The 21,486-nt window shown below is 45.4% G+C and overlaps 2 protein-coding genes across 5 annotated transcripts in view; one reads left to right on the forward strand and one right to left on the reverse strand.

Moving 5' to 3' along the window:
* GAS6 (growth arrest specific 6) overlaps positions 1-7,585 on the forward strand; it is a 41,993-nt gene extending 34,408 nt beyond the window's left edge. Inside the window, exons 13-15 of the mRNA XM_072340191.1 lie at positions 4,425-4,597; positions 5,016-5,244; positions 6,953-7,585. Of these exons, the coding sequence (XP_072196292.1) occupies positions 4,425-4,597; positions 5,016-5,244; positions 6,953-7,104 (554 nt within the window). The 3' untranslated portion in view covers positions 7,105-7,585. The remainder of the gene's footprint in view (positions 1-4,424; positions 4,598-5,015; positions 5,245-6,952) is intronic.
* A 4,110-nt stretch (positions 7,586-11,695) lies between these two features.
* TMEM255B (transmembrane protein 255B) overlaps positions 11,696-21,486 on the reverse strand; it is a 66,023-nt gene continuing 56,232 nt past the window's right edge. Inside the window, exons 8-10 of one of the 4 annotated variants that reach the window (XM_072352543.1) lie at positions 19,850-19,993; positions 12,229-12,415; positions 11,873-12,117 (exon numbers count right to left, since the gene is read on the reverse strand). In XM_072352543.1, the coding sequence (XP_072208644.1) occupies positions 12,248-12,415; positions 19,850-19,993 (312 nt within the window). In that variant the 3' untranslated portion in view covers positions 11,873-12,117; positions 12,229-12,247. Of the gene's footprint in view, positions 12,416-12,600; positions 13,151-19,849; positions 19,994-21,486 lie in introns of those variants that run through there. The other 3 variants (XM_072352533.1, XM_072352551.1, XM_072352561.1) reach the window with 3 other exon arrangements.

Below are 21,486 nucleotides of genomic sequence, written 5' to 3' on the forward strand. Positions count from 1 at the left end.
CCCGAAGTTAGTGAACTGATTAGGACACTTCAATACTTCGAACATCAGTTGTCCCCACTGTACACCGCCACTATTTCTGCCATCTCACAAGTAAAAGACCGGCTGGATGAGATGCACGAGAAACTATTTCCATTGACCAATCGTGACAAACCCATACAGGTATCAGCAGTGTCCAATGAAGATCAGAACGATCAAGGAAGTCTATTAAAGGAACTGATCAAACTAATTAAAGGTGATGAACACTACTCCTCACCTGTAAGATCAGAAGTCTCGGCAATTAGACGCACACGCTTCCCAGCTCGAGCAAGGAATAACAGTACAATTCCACCACGTGTCTCCATGTGGCGCTACCTACGTGACTGTGGAGAGGACATGAGGAAGTGGCATAACCAGCCTACTTCTGTACTGCGAGCACGGGTGAGAGAACTACAGAATAGACCAACCACCAGTAGAGCTGCTCCGGTTATCACAGGTAACCAATAGAGGGGCCCTACCCTCAGTCAGGGGAGGGACAGGGATAATAGAATTTATTGGACTGTGTGGATTCGATGGCCTGACACATCGGAACCACAGGAATATAAGGCACTGGTGGATACTGGCGCACAGTGCACTCTAATGCCCTCCAGTCATGAAGGGACAGAACCAATCCATATTTCTGGAGTGACTGGGGGCTCTCAAGAGTTGACTGTGTTAGAAGCCGAAATAAGTCTCACTGGTAAAGACTGGCAGAAACATCCTATTGTGACTGGTCCAGGGGCTCCATGTATACTGGGTATTGATTACCTCAAAAGGGGGCATTTCAAGGATCCTAAGGGCTATCGATGGGCCTTTGGAATAGCTGCTGTAGATACAGACAATATTAAGCAGCTGTCTGTTTTGCCTGGCCTGTCAGAGGACCCGTCTGTTGTGGGGCTGCTACGAGTGAAAGAACAGCAAGTACCAATTGCTATAAAGACAGTACATAGACGGCAGTACCGCACTAACAGGGATTCCTTGCTCCCCATTCATGATTTGATTCGTCAGCTGGAGAATCAGGGAGTGATCAGTAGAACTCATTCCCCTTTTAACAGCCCCATATGGCCAGTGCGTAAAGCCAGTGGAGAATGGAGGCTAACTGTAGACTACCGTGGCCTGAATGAGGTAACACCTCCACTGAGTGCTGCTGTGCCAGACATGTTGGAACTCCAATACGAGCTGGAGTCAAAAGCAGCCAAATGGTATGCCACCATTGACATTGCTAATGCCTTCTTCTCCATTCCTTTGGCTGCAGAATGTAGGCCACAGTTTGCCTTCACCTGGAGGGGTATTCAGTATACTTGGAACCGTTTGCCCCAGGGGTGGAAACACAGTCCAACCATTTGCCATGGACTGGTCCAAACTGTGCTGGAACAAGGTGGTGCTCCCGAACACCTGCAGTATATTGATGACATTATTGTGTGGGGCAATACAGCAGAGGAAGTTTTTACAAAAGGAAAGCAAATAATTCACATTCTTCTACAAGCCGGCTTTGCTATTAAGCGAAGCAAAGTAAAAGGGCCTGCCCAGGAAATTCAGTTCCTAGGTATCAAGTGGCAGGATGGACGTCGTCACATCCCAGCAGATGTGATCGACAAAATCACTGCCATGTCTCCACCAACTAACAAGAAAGAGACACAGTCTTTCCTGGGTGTGGTGGGCTTTTGGAGGATGCACGTTCCAAACTACAGCCTCATTGTAAGCCCCCTTTATCACGTAACGCGGAAAAAGAACAATTTCACATGGGGCCCTGAGCAGCAGCAGGCTTTTGAGCAGATAAAACAAGAGATAGCCCGTGCCGTGGCCTTGGGGCCAGTACGGACGGGACAGGATGTAAAGAACATCCTCTACACTGCTGCTGGAGAGAAAGGTCCCACTTGGAGTTTGTGGCAAAGAGCCTCAGGAGAGACCCGAGGCCGACCCCTGGGATTTTGGAGTCGAGCATATAAGGGGTCTGAAGAGTGCTACACTCCAACTGAGAAGGAGATCTTAGCCGCATATGAGGGGGTTCGGGCTGCTTCCGAAGTAGTTGGAACTGAAACACAACTCCTCCTGGCACCTCGACTGCCAGTGCTGAACTGGATGTTCAAAGGGGAGGTTCCTTCCACCCATCATGCTACCGATGTCACCTGGAGCAAGTGGATTACCTTGATTACACATCGAGCAAGAATGGGGAACCTCAATCGTCCAGGAATTTTAGAGGTGATCATGGACTGGCCTGAAGGTAAAAGGTTTGGAACATCACCAGCAGAAGAGGTGTCACGCGCCAAAGAGGCCCCACCATACAATGAACTTCCGGAAAACGAAAAGAATTTTGCCCTGTTCACTGATGGATCGTGCCGCCTTGTTGGGAAACATCGCAGATGGAAGGCTGCTGTGTGGAGCCCTACACGACAAGTTGCAGAGGCCACAGAAGGAAGAGGAGAATCGAGCCAATTCGCAGAGGTAAAGGCTGTCCAGCTGGCCCTAGACATTGCTGAGCGGGAGAGATGGCCAGTGCTTTACCTCTATACTGACTCATGGATGGTGGCCAATGCCTTATGGGGATGGCTGCAGCAATGGGAACGAAACAACTGGCAGCGGAAGGGTAAACCTGTTTGGGCCGCTGAACTATGGAAGGACATCGCTGCCCGAACAAAGAATATGGCCCTAAAGGTGCGTCATGTAGATGCCCACGTGCCCAAGAGTCGAGCAACAGAGGAACAACAAAATAACCACCAAGTAGATCAAGCAGCCAGAATTGAGGTGGCTCAAATTGACTTGGACTGGCAGAATAAGGGCGAACTATTTCTAGCTCGATGGGCCCATGAGACCTCGGGCCATCAAGGAAGAGACGCAACATATAAGTGGGCCAGAGACCGAGGGGTGGACTTAACTATGGACACTATTGCGCAAATTATTCATGATTGTGAAACGTGTGCTATAATCAAACAAGCCAAGAGGATGAAACCTCTCTGGGAGGAAGGGCGATGGCAGAAGTATAAATATGGGGAGGCGTGGCAGGTTGATTATATCACCTTGCCACGATCTCGCAGTGGTAAATGCTATGTGCTTACCATGGTAGAGGCAACCACTGGGTGGCTTGAAACATATCCAGTACCCCATGCCACCGCTCGAAACACCATATTGGGTCTTGAGAAACAAGTCCTGTGGCGGCATGGCACCCCAGAAAGAATTGAATCTGATAATGGGACACATTTCAAAAATTCACTTATAAATACTTGGGCTAAAGAGCACGGCATTGAATGGATTTATCATATTCCCTACCATGCACCAGCCTCTGGTAAAATTGAACGATATAATGGGTTATTAAAAACGATGTTGAAAGCAATGGGTGGTGGAACATTTAAGCACTGGGAGAAGCACCTGGCAGAAGCCACTTGGTTGGTCAATACTAGAGGATCTGTCAATCGCGATGGTCCTAGCCGATCTAGTCCCCTACACACCATAGAAGGAGATAAAGTCCCTGTTGTGCATGTGAAGAGTATGTTGGGAAAAGCTGTTTGGGTCCTTCCAGCCTCTGGAAATGGCAAACCTGTCCGTGGAACTGTTTTTGCCCAGGGACCTGGGTGCACCTGGTGGGTGATGCAGAAGGATGGGGATGTTCAGTGTGTACCACAGGGCAAATTGATGCTGGGGGAGTGCAGTCAGTAATTCCATGTATCTGTGTAACCATGATGTAATAATGTAGAATAAGGGGTGGAATGTCATGGTTTTGTGCTGTCAATATTCTACATCATGACATCATGTGCGGTATGAACTGTTTTGGTGGTATGTGGAAGTGTAACAGAGGGTATGTGGAAGTGTAATAGAGGGTATGTGGAAGTGTAACAGAGGGTATGCGGAAGTGTGGAAGGTTCATGCTCCAGATCTGTGGAATGGCAGCATCCCGAGTACTCAGCCCTTGGAGGAAACTACATATCCCAGGGGACAACGCGGCCAGAGATGAATCACCAGAGGAGGAGGACACACATATAATCTCGCTCCCAGGCTGGAACGTCCCTCTTTTCGCCCTGTCTTTCGCTTTGGAGCGCTCCATCCCTGCCGTCTCGCTCTATCAGCAACGTTCCAGCCTGTCGCCTAGAGATTGCAGTAGGCCCCCGGTTCTCCGGGACTCTTTTTCTCTCTTTCTTTTTTCTCTGCCTTGTTTGATATAGTAGTTGTAGTTATATTGTATCATATTGTGTCTCGTATTTAGTAAAATAATTTCTTTCCTTAGATTGCTGCCGTTGTTTTTGTTCATTTCTCCCCTTCTAGGGGCAGCAGCCTCTATCACGGATAAATCTAGATAACCCGATTACAGTGCTCATCCCTCCGTTCTCTTCTCCCAACATTAACTGCACATTTTACCATTTCACCTGTTATTCTTATGTCTGTCTTGCTACGTTGTTTTATTTTTCTTCCTGTAGTGCAGCCTTCCTCTGGAAATGAAACCAAAACAAGTTGGAAAATAGAAGTAAATGCTGTAATTCAGCCAGCAACAGATACCGGTGTGATGTTTGCTCTGGTTACAGAAGAAGCATCTGTCCCTCTATCACTGTCTTTGATCGACTATCACTCCACAAAGAAACTGAAACAACAGGTAAAGACTAAGCGTTTTTCTACAGAAGACTCCTTGCTGTTTCGGGGAGCTGGTAGTCACTGTCACAAAACAGCTGTCAAGTTATGCCTGCTTGTTTGCACTTGCCAGTTCAGAATGTGGTCTGAGGCTGGAGTGCTGAAGTCCCGCCCCTTAAGGATCTGTGTTATACCGTTCTCGTGAACTCTTAGCAAATGTAGACTAAGTAAAAGATGGAGCTGGTCTCTCAAATGCCAGCATATTTTGTTAGAATTTTCTGACATAAAAGCTGTTCAGCGTCATAAGTGAAGAATTTCCATTCTCTGGAGCTCTTCAGTAATAATCACAAAGCAGACAAGTTTAGGTGTCACTCCAGGCCGTAAGTGTGACTAGATTTAATTCAGCTCACTGCCTTTTAACTCTTCTTTCCCTTAATGTCTAGTTTGTCATCTTGGCCGTGGAGGACACAGTTGTGTCCAGACTGGCACTAAATCTCTGCGATAAGAAGGAACACTCTGTGGACATCCTACTCAAGAAAGACCAGTTATCCCTGAGGGTAGATGGGATGGAAGGAGAGAGTGAATTAAGCACCTCTGAGTTAGAAGACAGCCTGTCCATCTTGGAGAGCTCTTTGCAGTCAGCAGTGAAGACATACGTGGGAGGATTGCCAGGTGAGCAGCCAGTTTCCTAGCAGGGTATTCAGACCTCACCTCACCTTGATGAGCTGGCAGTCAGGAAAACTGTCTCAGCTCATTGAAACAGGAGCCTCGTTCTGTGCTTCCCAGCTTCTCAAACATATGTGTTGAAGTTTTCTGCTGTTTTATCTCTAAAATCTAATCTCATGGCTGACTCCCAGGTCTGTGTGGGCTCCTGATATAAAAGTTCTCTGATAAAATGACTCTTTCCAGTGGTCATGAGTAGCCTGACATTGTCTGACTGAAGCTTGGGAAGCGTGGTGATTCCCCCTGGCCTCTTCAAGCTGAGCACAGCAGTCCACAATTTGCATATTTCCTCCCAGCAGAGGGTTCTTGAGGCACAACCAAGGGGCTATCACATTTTGCTGGCTTTCCAGCAACTCATCTTCTTATCACAGGTCAGTTTACTCTTCTGCTCTAAACCTGAAAGATCAAACTTTCACCTGAGTCATGAATTTTGGCTGAGTCAGGATGTTGCCTCTTTTTCTGGCTGGACTGGTTTATCAGTCCTCAGTCCCCAGATATGACTTTTTCCAGAGCACCACGGTGCACTGTGAGCCAGCCACTGTACAAGCAAGAGATGGAACCTGCTTGACTTCAGGTCACCCTCTAGTACACAAACCCAGTCCTGTTCTGTAGCTGCTCCGAGTTCTCTGTTGTTAGCTCAGACTAACTGGATGAAGCACAGATTTCATTGCCTAGAGCTAAGTGGGATCTGTCATAGCTATTGCTCTCGGACCCATCTGGCTTCTGTGGATGTAGATGCTTTCCCTTTTTGCTTGGTTCTACTGAGGTGCAGGAATTCCTGCCTCTGGTCTGCTTTGGCCATTGAGTGGAACCCAGCATTCACACCGAGAAACCTTGTCACTTTGCCAAATGAACAAACATTCCAGCACCGCGGTTGGATTCATCAGTCTGGGTTAAATAACTGCATCAAATGGTCAGACCGAAGTGAGTTTGGCTCATTCAGAGTTTGATAACTTGACATTGTTTTTTTTTCCTGATTCATTACCCAGTGGTAAAAAAACAAAAACAAAAACAAAGTGCAGTGCTCACGCTTAATCTCTTTGGTCTGTTTGCAATGAAGAATCCTGGGTCAAGATATGTATGACATCCCATACTAAGTACAGGTAACACTGTAGATACAGAAGAAATAGCTAAAGAAGGAACATAGAGGCATTTATTCTCTCTTCTGTGGTATTTTCAATTCTGATGAGCCCTAAATGATGTAAGTTATATGATGTGTAGGTGTTTGTCCAGGCAGTGTGCGTACCGACCAGCTGAACGGGCCTTTAAACAAGACTTGTTGCTCTTTACAGGACCACATTTCAAACAGATCCATTTCTATTCATAACAGAAACATTGACCAGATTTGTGACTGTAACACAAAGAAAATCTTCTTCATAATTACTCCTGATTGTATCTTACAAATCCATTTGAAAGGCCCTGCTGTCCTTAAGCTCTGCTATACAGGACAGCAATCTCAATGACTCCTCTGATGAGCGTTGAAGACATTAAGCACACCCTGACAGATTCTTCCGACTCAAAATTTAGTTTAAATTCATGTGAGGTACTATAAGACAGGTGTCCACTTCTTTGTATGAGTACAGCTCTCTGAGTGTAGTTATGATGGGTGTTTTTGCAGAAGATGCCCTCACAGATGCCTCTTTCTCCTTTGGCACAGATGTTAATGTCACCACCACTCCGGTCACAGCATCCTACCACGGCTGCATGACGGTGAAGCTGAAGGGCAAGGCGCTGGACTTGGATGAGGCGCTGTACAAGCACAGCGACATCACATCCCACTCTTGCCCTCCCGTTGAGGCAGGTCCATAGGTACCACTGCAATGCGGAAGTTTTGTACTCACAAACTTTCAATGCTTTTGTTTTGTTTTTTTTTTCCCTTGTTTTTGGTTTGTTTTTGTTTTTTTGTTTTTAAGATATAAATTATTCAGACCTACCGCACTGCGTGTATAGTTTCTCTTAAACACTGAAGTTATGTAGGAGCTACTGATCCTTACGTCAGATTGATTATTGAAATACTCCTTTGCTTCGAGGTCTAGAGGTTGTAATATATTTGTAAATAGTCCAGAAGAATAATATTAAACAAGGCAAAAGTACAGAATATACTTAAAGTGAATGTTATGTTTAGACTGTAAGAGACAGTTTTATCGGTAATTCGGAAAACCTGGTAATATATGAGTGTGGACGGGAAGAACAATAATAATTCTGTATTATTTTTATTACCGACACCGCTTTCTGATCTGCAAAATATGAAAGAATAAAATATTTACATACAAGTTCTTAATTTACCTGTACTCCGGTTATTCTGTATTCTGCTCTTTGGCAGTGGGATCTGAGGATATTCTTGATGTGAAGATGAAACTGGTGAGCGTTTCTGTTTCATTTTGGTTTTGTTTGTAGGCTGGGGTTTACGTGCTTATGTTGATATTCCATGGGCTGGAGAGCAAATGGTTGCTGCTATTGTTATTGCTGCAGTCTCTGGTACTGCAGATAGAAGACTCAATTGTGACCTTTAGAAAAATTCTGGTCAGCAGAGAATGGGAAACAAAACTGGGTCAGCAGGAAACAGAAGGAAAGGCTCCATAAGCTGAAAGCCATATGGCTTTTGTGTCAGTAACCACTGAAGCTAATGATGAGGTGTCAAGGACTGGGAATATTATGTGGTGATGACATTTTTTTGCTGCTTGATTTTTAGGTTGGCTCTTTCACCGTGAGCATAATGGGAGAACAGAGGCTTGTGATTGTGAGAGCTCGCCAGGCCAAATTGCAGTGCAGTGAGAATATGCCTGTGGTTTGCTCAGGAGAAGCTGTAGCACCACAAAGTGCATTTAACTGTTAAGCTGACGTTGTGCAGTTGGGGCAGGCTTTGCTTCCCCTGCCTCAAGATGCTCAAACCTTGCTTTATTTGGTCCTTGTCGTCCATCAGGTTAGAGTAAACAACTGAGACAGTGAGAGAGATGCTGTGGTGGAAATCCAAATACTGGGAGGCTAAGGTGACCCAGATATTGCGGATTAGTCTAATAATCTGCATGTGACAACATCTGTGACCAAGTTGTGGAGATACAACATCCCCAGAGGAAAGGATGGAGGGGCAAGACTATCCCAAAATTTTCCTGGTGTTCTGCTTTATTTAACAGTGGAAAGTACATGACATCATAGCTCCATATCATGGCCGAGTGAAGCAGCAATGATGCAGTATGGCAGCAAAGACGAGAGCTTATCACTTTCAGCCAGCCTACTCTTTTGCGCTTAGGAAAAGACTTGTCAGAAGGCCTTTTTATGCTCAGGTATGACCAGATGCCAGTCTGAAAGGATAATTGCTAAGTAAGATAGCAATAACGTGCAGGCTTGCTGGCAGACTCTACATGGATAGTAAAACGCAGAAGTAGTCCTGTGCTTTTGTTTTTTGTTGCTAAGCAAGAGAAAGCAACTTATTCCCAAGAGCAGCTTTCTGCTACAGTCAATGATTCTGCATCAGCTGGAGATGTGATGGAGAAGCTAAGAAACATCTGTCTGTGATTCCAGGGAGAGCAGGGAATCCTGAAGGTACCGTGGTAAGTAGCACTTCCTCACTGCGGTGGTTTGTTTTCTGTTTCTTTTTCCTGGTTATTCACCAGAATGCGTCTCCTACTCTTTCAACTTGGAGGAGCTCTAATGAAAACAAACTTAGAAGATGAAACAAACCGTGTTACTTTGTTCTTTGAAGAGAAGTGTGTTAGCAACCAAGTCTTATGTCTACCTTAATTTTCTTTCTTTTTTTTCTGGTATATTTTTTCGTCGTGTTTCCCAAGAAAATAACATGTGGCACAAGTGAATCACCAATACTCCTGACCTTTGTGTTAATGTAAGTGGTACTATTTATGAGGCCAGATACTGGAAACATGAATCCTGCGGTACACTGTGCTAGTCTGCAGTCTCAGGCTTAATACTCTGTGAAAGAGACTGTAATTCCATCTACTAAAAGCAGTCTAATTCAGAGCTAAAAATATCTCCAGGGCTGTGCATATCTGTGTGTGTATGTGAAGATACTTTGCAGAGATCACAACAACCCCCAACCCAAAATGTGCTTTCGAAGAGAAAGGAAGAGTCTGGAGAATTACAGAAAGGGGGTGGGGGAGGGGAACTTCTGTTTCAAGCTTGACTGCTTTAATACTGTAATACTGGAGGAAAAGGCAGCTGCTTCTGTGTACTGTTGAAAAGAGGGAAAAGATAATAATAATAAACATTCCTTTATTCCTCTTCAATCACTGTGCTTCAACCCAAGAGAAATACTGTTCAGTATCTAGCTGCTCAACTCAGAAGGAAAGGGTCTGTTCTGGGTTTTGAGTCCAAAAGTTCAGAAGCAAATGCAGGTGGTGCAAGTCCACTCGTGTTCCACTCAGTGCGTGATTGAGGTGGTTGTGTTCTTCCCAATATGCATTCGCACAAAAAAGGGGCATTTTGGATGCGTTAGATTTTTACTCAGGAGAAAAATAGCGGTCTCCGTATTGACTTGTGTTTCTCTTAATTGGATTCAGATCCCCGACCTCGCCAGCAGTAGGCACCTTGTCACTGACCTTAGCATTGCTTGTCTAAAACTTCATGTATCAGAAAAGAAATGTAAAGGAGAAAAACATGGCTTTTATGAGCCATATAATTTAACCTCTGATTTTATGCATATTAATACCGGTTTTAGTAAAAAACATAAGAGGTAGAGCACATGAATTAACAGAAGTTCATGAAAGGTGGAAAGTATGATGCAAAAGGATGATCATTCTTTGCTCTATTTTCAGCTGGACTGATGGTGTCACTTCCTTTCATAGGAAACTGTCAAGTAGGCTGGTTTTGTTTATATAGTGTTTCTTTATATTTCCATAATATGAAGCAGCTGCTTTAAAGTCAAGTGAGAAATACCTTCCTTTCCCCACTCTGCTCTTCGGCATTCAGGAAATTTCTATAGATTCACTGCTGTCTAGACAGTAAGATCTACAGAGCAAGCGGCAGCATCATCCCTCTTTCAGAAGCAAAATACAGTGGTGGGATGCAGGCATCTGATGGGTTTTCATGCTATAGTAGCCACGTCTGCCACAAAATAAGTAACCCGTGTGCTGAAGGATCTCAACTTATGATCATGTAAGCACAGTGAGGGGGACACCAGAAGGCTGTGCTGCTGTTCAGTAAGACCAGGACAGGCTGCAGAGTTGGGTGGAAAGGAACTGTAAGAAGTTCAACAAGAGCAAGTGTAGAGTCCTACACCTGGGGAGGAATAACTGCATGCATCAGTACTGGTTGGGGGCTGACCTGCTGGAAAAGAAATCTCCGGTGAAGGACTTGGGTGTCTTGGTGATCAACAGGCTGGCCATGAGCCAGCAGTGTGCCCTGGTGGCCAAGAAGACCATTGGGATCCTGGGATGTGTACTACAAAATATGTGGCCAGCAGGTTGAGGGAGGTGATCCTCCCCCTCTACCATGGTGAGGCAACATCTGCAGTACTGTGTCCAGTTTGGGCTCCCCAGTTCAAGGACAGGGAACTGCTAGAGAGAGCCCAGTGGAGGGCAACAGAGATCATTAAGGGTCTGGAGCATCTCCCTAATGAAGTAAGGCTGAGACACCTGGGACTGTTCAGCCTGGGGAAGAGAAGGCTGAGGGGATCTTATCAACACTTACAAGTATCTGATGGGTGGGAGTCAAGAGTGCCAGACTCTTTTTGTTGCCCAGCGACAGGACAAGGGGCAATGGGGAAAAAACTGGAACATGGGAAGTTCCAAGTGAACATAAGGAGAAGCTTTTCCCTATGACAGCGAGCACAGGAACGCATTGCCCAGAAGGACTGCTGAGTCTCCTTCTCTGGAGATATTCAGGACAGGTGTGGGCACTTTCATTTGCAACCTGCAATAGGGAACCTGCTTTAGCAGTGGGGTTGGACTTCTTGATGATATCCAGAAGTCCCTTCCGACCCCTACAATTCAGTGATTTCGTGACAGGGTACAAACGACTTTGTTCCCATCAGTGACACTGTTGCAAGTATTGCTGCTTTGCCTTGTCGAAGGGTTTTCAGTTTTGTACAACAGGAAAACATATGAGGGAATTCCGACCTTTCATCAGCTCTCTTTCAGTGGCTGCAGAATTACAGGACCAGCACTTGAGAAGCTTAAAAATTAAGAACTGGGGTTCTGGTTATGATCCTCTTTTCACTAGGAAGGAATCAATTCCAACGCTAAAGTGCAGATTAAGTATCTGTCTGGAAATGGCATTTTCAGCACACTGCCATAGCATTTTACTGTGCAGATTAGATTGGCACAAGGGACAGATAAAAACAAATCCAGTAAAATTCACCTTTCTGCTTGAAACTGAGGGAACTATTCAGTAGAGTGTGTTTCCCTCTGTTCTTTCTTCTGTCTTCGTAAATATAACAGCCTGAGATACAGCATAAATATACACAGTCAGTTTTATTGGAAAATAATCGACACACTTTTTTTTATTGGTACAATACTTTCACCAAAAAGGTTCTTAAATAAATACCAGAAGCAAACAAACACGTAGGCTCTTCTTACCCAAAGCGATTAACTTGTAGGGCTCCGGAATGCTCATTCAGACAACACAGACTAAAACCCTTCTATGCTGGTTTATGACAGCAGAGCACGTATCCAGAGTTGTTTGCTTCAATTCTCCTCTTGAAGAAAAACCACTCTGCAGTATATGGAGGAAAGAACTTGTGTAGTACTTTCTACTACAGAAAGCAATACTGCATTTGACCGCGGGCAGACTGGGTGGTGAGCTGTAACCCCGCTGCTGATGAGCTTGCCCTGACACTTCCAGGTTTCTGCTCCGCTTAGTGAGATGTGCCTAAAAGCAGAGTGGTTGTAACACACTCTGTAGTGGGTTCCTTGGAGAGTTCTAGTGCCTGCACAGCACAGGGCTTCCAAAGGTTTCTGAAAAACAATGCCTGCTAACTACCTAAAATAAATACTCGGTCCTACGGTGCATATGGTGGAGGCTTTTCTCCAGGCAAGAAGTAAGTTGGTGCATAGAGGGGTGGAGCATTGGGGGGAAGACCGTAGCTGGAGCTGGACTGAGATGGAGGCTGAGTTTCTTCTGATAAAGAAATGTCAGTAGATGATGTTCCTGGAAAATTGCTGGCAGGCTGTATGTAGACAAAGAAAAATATTTTCTTCAATAAACAATTATGACCCCGTTTTGTAGCTCTGAGTTGTCATAAAAGTATTATCCAGTACGCCCCATGGTTAATTTGCGTCGCAGCATAACGCTCCAAACACCTGCTTAAGGGTAGCAAATACAGTTTATAGTGAAAGAAGACAGATTCCATCTGTAACCCAAGTCATTTTTAATAGACATTGTGCATACAGCTAAACAACAGAACACAACAGGAATTTCTGCATGTTTCCTGGGTGAAGCCCGGCACCCAACTGGCTGATTAAGTTCTATGGAGCTGCTAGTCTTCAGGCATCACTGACATTAAATTTATCTCAGAGTCGTAATACTTGCTTAACTAAAGGGTCTTATTGCTATGCCAAATGCAGACTTCTCTTACACTAAAAATTCACAGTTAGGCATGTGTCTCCCTGTAGCTTTTTCAGCTCTCTCAGTGTTAATGGGGCTTTGGCTGGAAAGAGGGGTGACAAATGACCTTAGGAAAACAGCCCATGCTGAGTAACGACCAGGGTTTGTTCAAACATAAGGATGCATCCAGGGACTAAAGTTTTGGATACAATCCTACTACTACTTTAAGCCAAGTTTTGCCATTTTGTCTCAAGAGGGTCAGGATTTCACTCCTCCCCTCACATGCCAACGCATGCCAGTCCATGGGCTTCATCAGAAGAGTTGTGCTCAGCTCCCTTCAGGTTCAGGCCTAAAGTGCCTGGAATTTAAACAAAAATAGTAATCACGGATCTGTTATTTCAAGGGAAATGAAAAAATCCAAGCGAGAAAACGGTGCTGTCTTGAGTACTTACCATGCAAAAAAAAATGTTATCCATCATCTAGATAGAGATATCAAGGCTGATACTTGGCTGGTGGCACCTCAGAGCTACCCAGGGCTATCAGTCCCCATGCCATGGTACCCAAATAGCCTCTCTGTAGGACTCAGGGGACTGTAAACTCCCACAGAGGGGGAAAGTCTTGCATTTCTACCACAGCGTGACTTAGTGAGAGAAGGGATTTTGAGGCAGGAAGGGCGCTTATGCACCACTATTATCCAGGAGGCGGTGGAGGTAATACCCAAAGACCTGCTGGTTAGATCAGCTCCAAACACAGTTGTTGGGCTTAGTGTGCTTTGGTTTCTGGTTTGGGGTTTTTTTGTTAGTTGCTGCTTCTCTCACCCTCAAACTGCATCCATCGTTTCCACACGTCTGCCCGGCAGTGCTTCTGTAATGAGTTCTTTGGCAGGCATGGCTGGCACAACCGTACCGCTGTCATCACCTCCAGTCCCCACACAGCTAATCATTTACCTGACCAGTTGGCAGCCCTCTGGCTAAGACTGGCTGTTGTTCCAGTAAGGACTGAGTGATGTTGTTATCACATGCCACAGTAAACGAAAGAACTGCTGATTACAGCTTTGTCAAAATGCCTTCCTGTTGTTGTCTCTTTTTATTTGCCCACTAAACTAACCATACCTGATCTACCCAGGTGTCATGGTTTTGTGCTGTCAATATTCTACATCATGACATCATGTGCGGTATGAACTGTTTTGGTGGTATAAGAAAGTGTAATAGAGGGTATGTGGAAGTGTAACAGAGGGTATGCGGAAGCGTAATAGAGGGTATGTGGAAGTGTAACAGGGTATGTGGAAGTGTAACAGAGGGTATGTGGAAGTGTAATAGAGGGTATGTGGAAGTGTAATAGAGGGTATGTGGAAGTGTAACAGAGGGTATGTGGAAGTGTAATAGAGGGTATGTGGAAGTGTAACAGAGGGTATGCGGAAGTGTGGAAGGTTCATGCTCCAGATCTGTGGAATGGCAGCATCCCGAGTACTCAGCTCTTGGAGGAAACTACATATCCCAGGGGACAACGCGGCCAGAGATGAATCACCAGAGGAGGAGGACACACATATAATCTCGCTCCCAGGCTGGAACGCCCCTCTTTTCGCCCTGTCTATCGCTTTGGAGCGCTCCATCCCTGCTGTCTCGCTCTATCAGCAACGTTCCAGCCTGTCGCCTAGAGATTGCAGTAGGCCCCCGGTTCTCCGGGACTCTTTTTTCTCTCTTTCTTTTTCTCTGCCTTGTTTGATATAGTAGTTGTAGTTATATTGTATCATATTGTGTCTCGTATTTAGTAAAATAAGTTCTTTTCCTTAGATTGCTGCCGTTGTTTTTGTTCATTTCCCCTTCTAGGGGCAGCAGCCTCTATCACGGATAAATCTAGATAACCCGATTACATTATCTTGGTGGAGAATGCGGGCAATCTGATTCGATTAGATCTGCTGCTTTTTTAGCTTCCACAACAACTCTCTTTTTGCTCTCTAAAAGCTTTGTTACAGGAGTGTTATTTTTTCATAGCTGCTCACTGAGAGCGTGACCTTGAAATTCCAGACGAACTGTCAACAGTCTGAGCTAGCTGCTCACTCTGAGCATTACTATCTTGCTTTTGTAAAGAAAACGAAAAGAATTTTGCCCTGTTCACTGATGGATCGTGCCGCCTTGTTGGGAAACATCGCAGATGGAAGGCTGCTGTGTGGAGCCCTACACGACAAGTTGCAGAGGCCACAGAAGGAAGAGGAGAATCGAGCCAATTCGCAGAGGTAAAGGCTGTCCAGCTGGCCCTAGACATTGCTGAGCGGGAGAGATGGCCAGTGCTTTACCTCTATACTGACTCATGGATGGTGGCCAATGCCTTATGGGGATGGCTACAGCAATGGGAACAAAACAACTGGCAGCGGAAGGGTAAACCTGTTTGGGCCGCTGAACTATGGAAGGACATCGCTGCCCGAACAAAGAATATGGCCCTAAAGGTGCGTCATGTAGATGCCCACGTGCCCAAGAGTCGAGCAACAGAGGAACAACAAAATAACCACCAAGTAGATCAAGCAGCCAGAATTGAGGTGGCTCAAATTGACTTGGACTGGCAGAATAAGGGCGAACTATTTCTAGCTCGATGGGCCCATGAGACCTCGGGCCATCAAGGAAGAGACGCAACATATAAGTGGGCCAGAGACCGAGGGGTGGACTTAACTATGGACACTATTGCGCAAATTATTCATGATTGTGAAACGTGTGCTATAATTAAACAAGCCAAGAGGATGAAACCTCTCTGGGAGGAAGGGCGATGGCAGAAGTATAAATATGGGGAGGCGTGGCAGGTTGATTATATCACCTTGCCACGATCTCGCAGTGGTAAATGCTATGTGCTTACCATGGTAGAGGCAACCACTGGGTGGCTTGAAACATATCCAGTACCCCATGCCACCGCTCGAAACACCATATTGGGTCTTGAGAAACAAGTCCTGTGGCGGCATGGCACCCCAGAAAGAATTGAATCTGATAATGGGACACATTTCAAAAATTCACTTATAAATACTTGGGCTAAAGAGCACGGCATTGAATGGATTTATCATATTCCCTACCATGCACCAGCCTCTGGTAAAATTGAACGATATAATGGGTTATTAAAAACGATGTTGAAAGCAATGGGTGGTGGAACATTTAAGCACTGGGAGAAGCACCTGGCAGAAGCCACTTGGTTGGTCAATACTAGAGGATCTGTCAATCGCGATGGTCCTAGCCAATCTAGTCCCCTACACACCATAGAAGGAGATAAAGTCCCTGTTGTGCATGTGAAGAGCATGTTGGGAAAAGCTGTTTGGGTCCTTCCAGCCTCTGGAAATGGCAAACCTGTCCGTGGAACTGTTTTTGCCCAGGGACCTGGGTGCACTTGGTGGGTGATGCAGAAGGATGGGGATGTTCAGTGTGTACCACAGGGCAAACTGATGCTGGGGGAGTGCAGTCAGTAATTCCATGTATCTGTGTAACCATGATGTAATAATGTAGAATAAGGGGTGGAATGTCATGGTTTTGTGCTGTCAATATTCTACATCATGACATCATGTGCGGTATGAACTGTTTTGGTGGTATAAGAAAGTGTAATAGAGGGTATGTGGAAGTGTAACAGAGGGTATGCGGAAGCGTAATAGAGGGTATGTGGAAGTGTAACAGGGTATGTGGAAGTGTAACAGAGGGTATGTGGAAGTGTAATAGAGGGTATGTGGAAGTGTAATAGAGGGTATGTGGAAGTGTAACAGAGGGTATGTGGAAGTGTAATAGAGGGTATGTGGAAGTGTAACAGAGGGTATGCGGAAGTGTGGAAGGTTCATGCTCCAGATCTGTGGAATGGCAGCATCCCGAGTACTCAGCTCTTGGAGGAAACTACATATCCCAGGGGACAACGCGGCCAGAGATGAATCACCAGAGGAGGAGGACACACATATAATCTCGCTCCCAGGCTGGAACGCCCCTCTTTTCGCCCTGTCTATCGCTTTGGAGCGCTCCATCCCTGCTGTCTCGCTCTATCAGCAACGTTCCAGCCTGTCGCCTAGAGATTGCAGTAGGCCCCCGGTTCTCCGGGACTCTTTTTTCTCTCTTTCTTTTTCTCTGCCTTGTTTGATATAGTAGTTGTAGTTATATTGTATCATATTGTGTCTCGTATTTAGTAAAATAAGTTCTTTTCCTTAGATTGCTGCCGTTGTTTTTGTTCATTTCCCCTTCTAGGGGCAGCAGCCTCTATCACGGATAAATCTAGATAACCCGATTACACCAGGTATGGTGATGTGACTAAGCACTGCCACAGCAGAGGTGGATCCTGGTCTACTTGGAAGCAAAAATGTTATACCTTTGAGGTGTTCATTGGCACCCTATGAGGCCTCTACGTGCTGCTCCAAAAGTCCATGCAAGGCCTGTGTAGACCTTTGGCCATCATCCAGTCCTTTATGGCTGTCTAGCAAACCTGAGGCCACCTCAGATGTGGTATCATTAGGTAACTGTGTCGCAGTCATAGGATAACAGGGTTTGATGTCTCCGTTCAGGTCTCAATGATGGCACCACCTAAGTGAACAGACCTGCTCAGATGGAGTCTCCTACACTGCAGACATCTAGAGCTTCATGCAGCTGCCTGCATGTGTATCCCTTTTGGGGTGCCAAGCAGTGTGCCAAACATCCACACTGATGTGATATAGGGACATTGAGACCTGGGCCCTCTTAGAGCAGCAGCAAGTACCAGGTGGCTACCTGGTCTCATTATCACACAGCACAAGACTTCTACATGCCAACAGCTCCTGCATTTAGCTAGATTAATCACAGTAGTCCCAGAGTCTTCAATTACAGCACCAGCCAAGCAGGGCTTATGGAAGCCTGAAGGCAGCAACACGGCACTGAGAAGGATTGTAAAGGCCTCCAGCCCTATGCGTTCAGCCCACAGCTCCCAGTGGATGAGCATGTTGTATGAGCATTTGGCTGTTCCAAATCAGGTCTGCTTCTCACATTCACTGTTTTGTAACTTTGAGTAAGTTTGCAATGATTTTTAACTCGTAACTATTGTATTATACTACAGCAGGAATTGTCTCCAGAGTACAACAGAATTAGCTTGCACACACAATAAGACTGCTGGTTGTTTTTTTTCTTCCAAGAAAAGGATTAAGTGTTTTCCCTTTTGGATCCCCCGCACTTCTTGCTAACCTCTCCTGACTTGGAGACAGCTGGTGATGTCCACCTCTGAGTGTCAGGAAGGGAAGATAAATGAAGATGCTTCTTAGAAATAGTATGAATCTGTGGTAGGGGGAACAGTTTCACTGCTTGTTTTGGAACACGATTAAGAATTTGGGATGAATATTTCTGTCTGTCAGTGGACACAGGACTGAGTGGTTGCAATTGATCCTCAGGACTACTTACATGCATTTTTTCAGCTTCATTGCTTGCTGTTTATCCCCTTCTCTCTCTGCTCTTGCCTACATGCTAACTGAACTCTGCCGAACAGCAGAGCTTTTCAGCTAAAAGCAAGCAAACAAACAGAAAAGATTTCTGGGTGTACTCTTTTATTCCTCTGAACCAACAGTCTGCAAAAGTGCCTCCTCATTTTGTTAATAGATACGATGTGCCAAGGACTGTTCTTTGGCTGGGAAGCCAGCTGGCAAAGCACATATCACATCCCTACAGCTGAACTCTTACTACCAAAAAAGTGTGAATATCTCTATGCCGATTTCTAACCAGGAATGGTCCATTGCCCTTGCTGTCTTCTGAGCCCTTCACAGGTGTTGAGACTGTTAGGTGATTTGGACCAAACCCACAATAGGAGAAGGCTAGCAATTCACTGGTGTGGTTGGTCATTGGCCCTGAACAGATATGGCCCAGGAGGCTGCAGGGAGCTGTTCTGCCAGCATGACAATAGCCATAGCCAAGACTGACACCTGCTGTGCCAGGCCCAACACCTTGCCATGGCCAGGGAGGTTCAAAAGGGAGATACAGAAACCAGCCTGAGCCTGCAGGGCATGTGTCAGCCCCCAGAGCACATCCCAAACTCTGATGAGGTACAGACGTCTAAATGTTGTGTAGTAGGAAAGTGATGTGTCTGAAAAGATACATTTTAATAAGTCTCATGTTAAGCAGGGAGCCACTGTAGCATGGGCTACCTTCTACAACAGCCCTTTGAGGATGTGAGGCATCCGGCTTATGGGATGTGCTGCCAAGACCCTCTGTGGAGGGAATTAGTTTCACCTGTGCTCCTCAGAGGGTCCCTGGCAGCAGGAATGGTGCATTTTCCACCAAAGCTATTTGATAGCCAGCTGGAATAGGAGCAGGCTATGAAGGTTCAAACTCCTCTGGTAAAGAAGGGTAAAAAGGCCTTTTGCCACCAGGCTATGAGGGCAAAAAACAATCAGATAACATCCTCAGTATCACTCACTGCATTTTCTAGGCCAGCTCTGGGCTGCACTCACTGTGTTTAACAGCAGCTGAAGGACAACATCCCTAACCCCTCTTTTACAGCATTCCATGGCATTTGAATCTTGTTCGGCATCTCAAAACATTTCCTCTTTCTCGTTTCTTTTGCCACTAAAATCTGTACTGGTGCAACTAAAACTGTCTGATGAGAAATTATTGCTAATATCCAGCCAAAACCCTTCCTATATCACTCAGTTTTTCAGATCTCTTATTTGCATCTCTCCCTTGGTTTCTTTCCATCTGATGAGACCTCATTTTCTGTTTCCCATACTAAGAGTTATGTGGGCTAAGGCATGTATAACTGATGCAGATGCATCTGCTTCTTCTTTACCTAGCCCAGGATAACAACTGTTTCCACCTTTGTGACTGCTGCAGTGCAGCTCTAACCCCACACTGAGATTCCAAGTCAAGAGTCCCCAGGATGACCAGAGAAAATGTGAGATCCGAGAACAGACATGAGAGCTAGACCCAGGCTAAAGGATTATACAGACAACTCTGTGAGTTGGGATCCAACCTCCCGGCCTTGCTCCAGACCCTTCAGGAGCCAAGACTTACCACTGCAGAGATGGAGATGGCACTGTGTAACAGCTCGAGGTTTTCTGATGGAGTAAGAAGGTTGCCATTTTGTACTGTACCTGGAGGGGCAACGGGTAGGATGGATATGTAGAAATTGTTGCTGCAGAAGGACAAAATCCAGCGTATGTCAGGATCTGCTGGGCAGGGTTGTACAGGATCTGAGGAGGCGGTGCAGCACTGAAAGCAATTTGGGACATAGGTACCTGTTGAGCATAGAAAACAACAGTTTCATCAGCACTGTGCAGAGGGGTCTGGAGCAGAAACTGGTCCCAACACCACAAATGACATTGTAATTTAACAACTCCCAGTTTTCCAGCGTGAACCAGTACTACAAAACATAATAATAATTTAAATAAACATTTAAAAAACAGTAAACAGAATGAGAGGAGGGTGTATCTGGAATGAATTTTCTGGCCAGAATTACACGGCTATTTTAATCTTCTTTCCTTGGATAAAAGACAGCAGGTGCTTCCCTAGCAGCGCTTACAGAAGCACTGGCAGGACTCCAGACCAGAGACACCCTGAAAAGCACAGCATACAGCTTTGACTGCCTCTTCTTATCCACTCCAGCACCCAGCCCTTCACACCTTGCTGCAGATCCTCTCCTATAGTTACTAGCTGATGCCTCTCTCAGCTTTCCTACACAGTTCTGCAAAAACCTCCCTTTCCACAGCACCTGTTTTCCTTTTACAGCTCCCACTCACTTGTGAAATGGAGTTCTGGCTCTGTGGCACCACCCAATATATGCCTATCTCGTTCCCGCTGCACAAAACCAACAGAGATGTTCATTTGCATCAGAGTTCAATCGAATCCTTTAGCATATCTCATCACTCTATTGGCGTGCCCCTTAGCTGCAGTCAGGAAGAAGTAATATCTCACTGTATATCAACCAATAAAATTAGGAAAAAACCCACAAAACCCAACACCAACAATAAGCAACATAAAAAGCTGAATGTGACAGTGACTTGTGTTCCTAAAACCTTATGCTACATAACCATTTGCAAAGGATGACAAGGGCTCTGATAAAGATCTTAATGGCCCTCTGCTTTGCAAACTGAGACAAACCCAGTGGTTTCTATCCCCTCCGTTGTTTTTATTAGCAGATTCCTTTACATGAGAGCATGGAATTTGCTTTTATACAGTGACTGCAAGGCAATTACTGAAAGCAGCAGCCAGGAGGTTTTTTTGGCATTTCCTTTCAGACTTGTCTATGAGAGACATGAACAACAGCATCCTTCAGATAGAGCCTACACACTGTGGTTGAGACAGGAGGGGGGCATTCATTCTTACTGTAAATGGACAACATCATCTAGGTGACTGGTGTTTTGCATGAAACTATCTGGCAGTTCAGGCTCTTTGGAGAAACTCAGCACCCCAGGAGGTGGCACAGAGAAAGGCCATCCCTGAAAGCAGAAGACCTATTTTATATGAGAAGGAAAGTCTCTCATCTTCAAGGTACAAAACATCTCCTTTTTACAAACCCTGATGAGTGAATATGGTTGTTCCTTCTTGATACCTCTCTAAATCCCTTTATGTTCTCTCCAACTGTAGCACCAGCATTCTCCACTTGCTAGAGGCGAATATTACAGCAGTCATAGGGGGCAGGTTTGCAGAGTCAATCACCCCAAATCCACTGATCAAGCACCTTATTACCAGGCCATCAACTTGGAGCCTGTGATGAGGTATTGAGGCTGGT

Source organism: Excalfactoria chinensis, chromosome 1, assembly GCF_039878825.1.
Source record: "Excalfactoria chinensis isolate bCotChi1 chromosome 1, bCotChi1.hap2, whole genome shotgun sequence".
NCBI lineage: Eukaryota > Metazoa > Chordata > Aves > Galliformes > Phasianidae > Excalfactoria > Excalfactoria chinensis.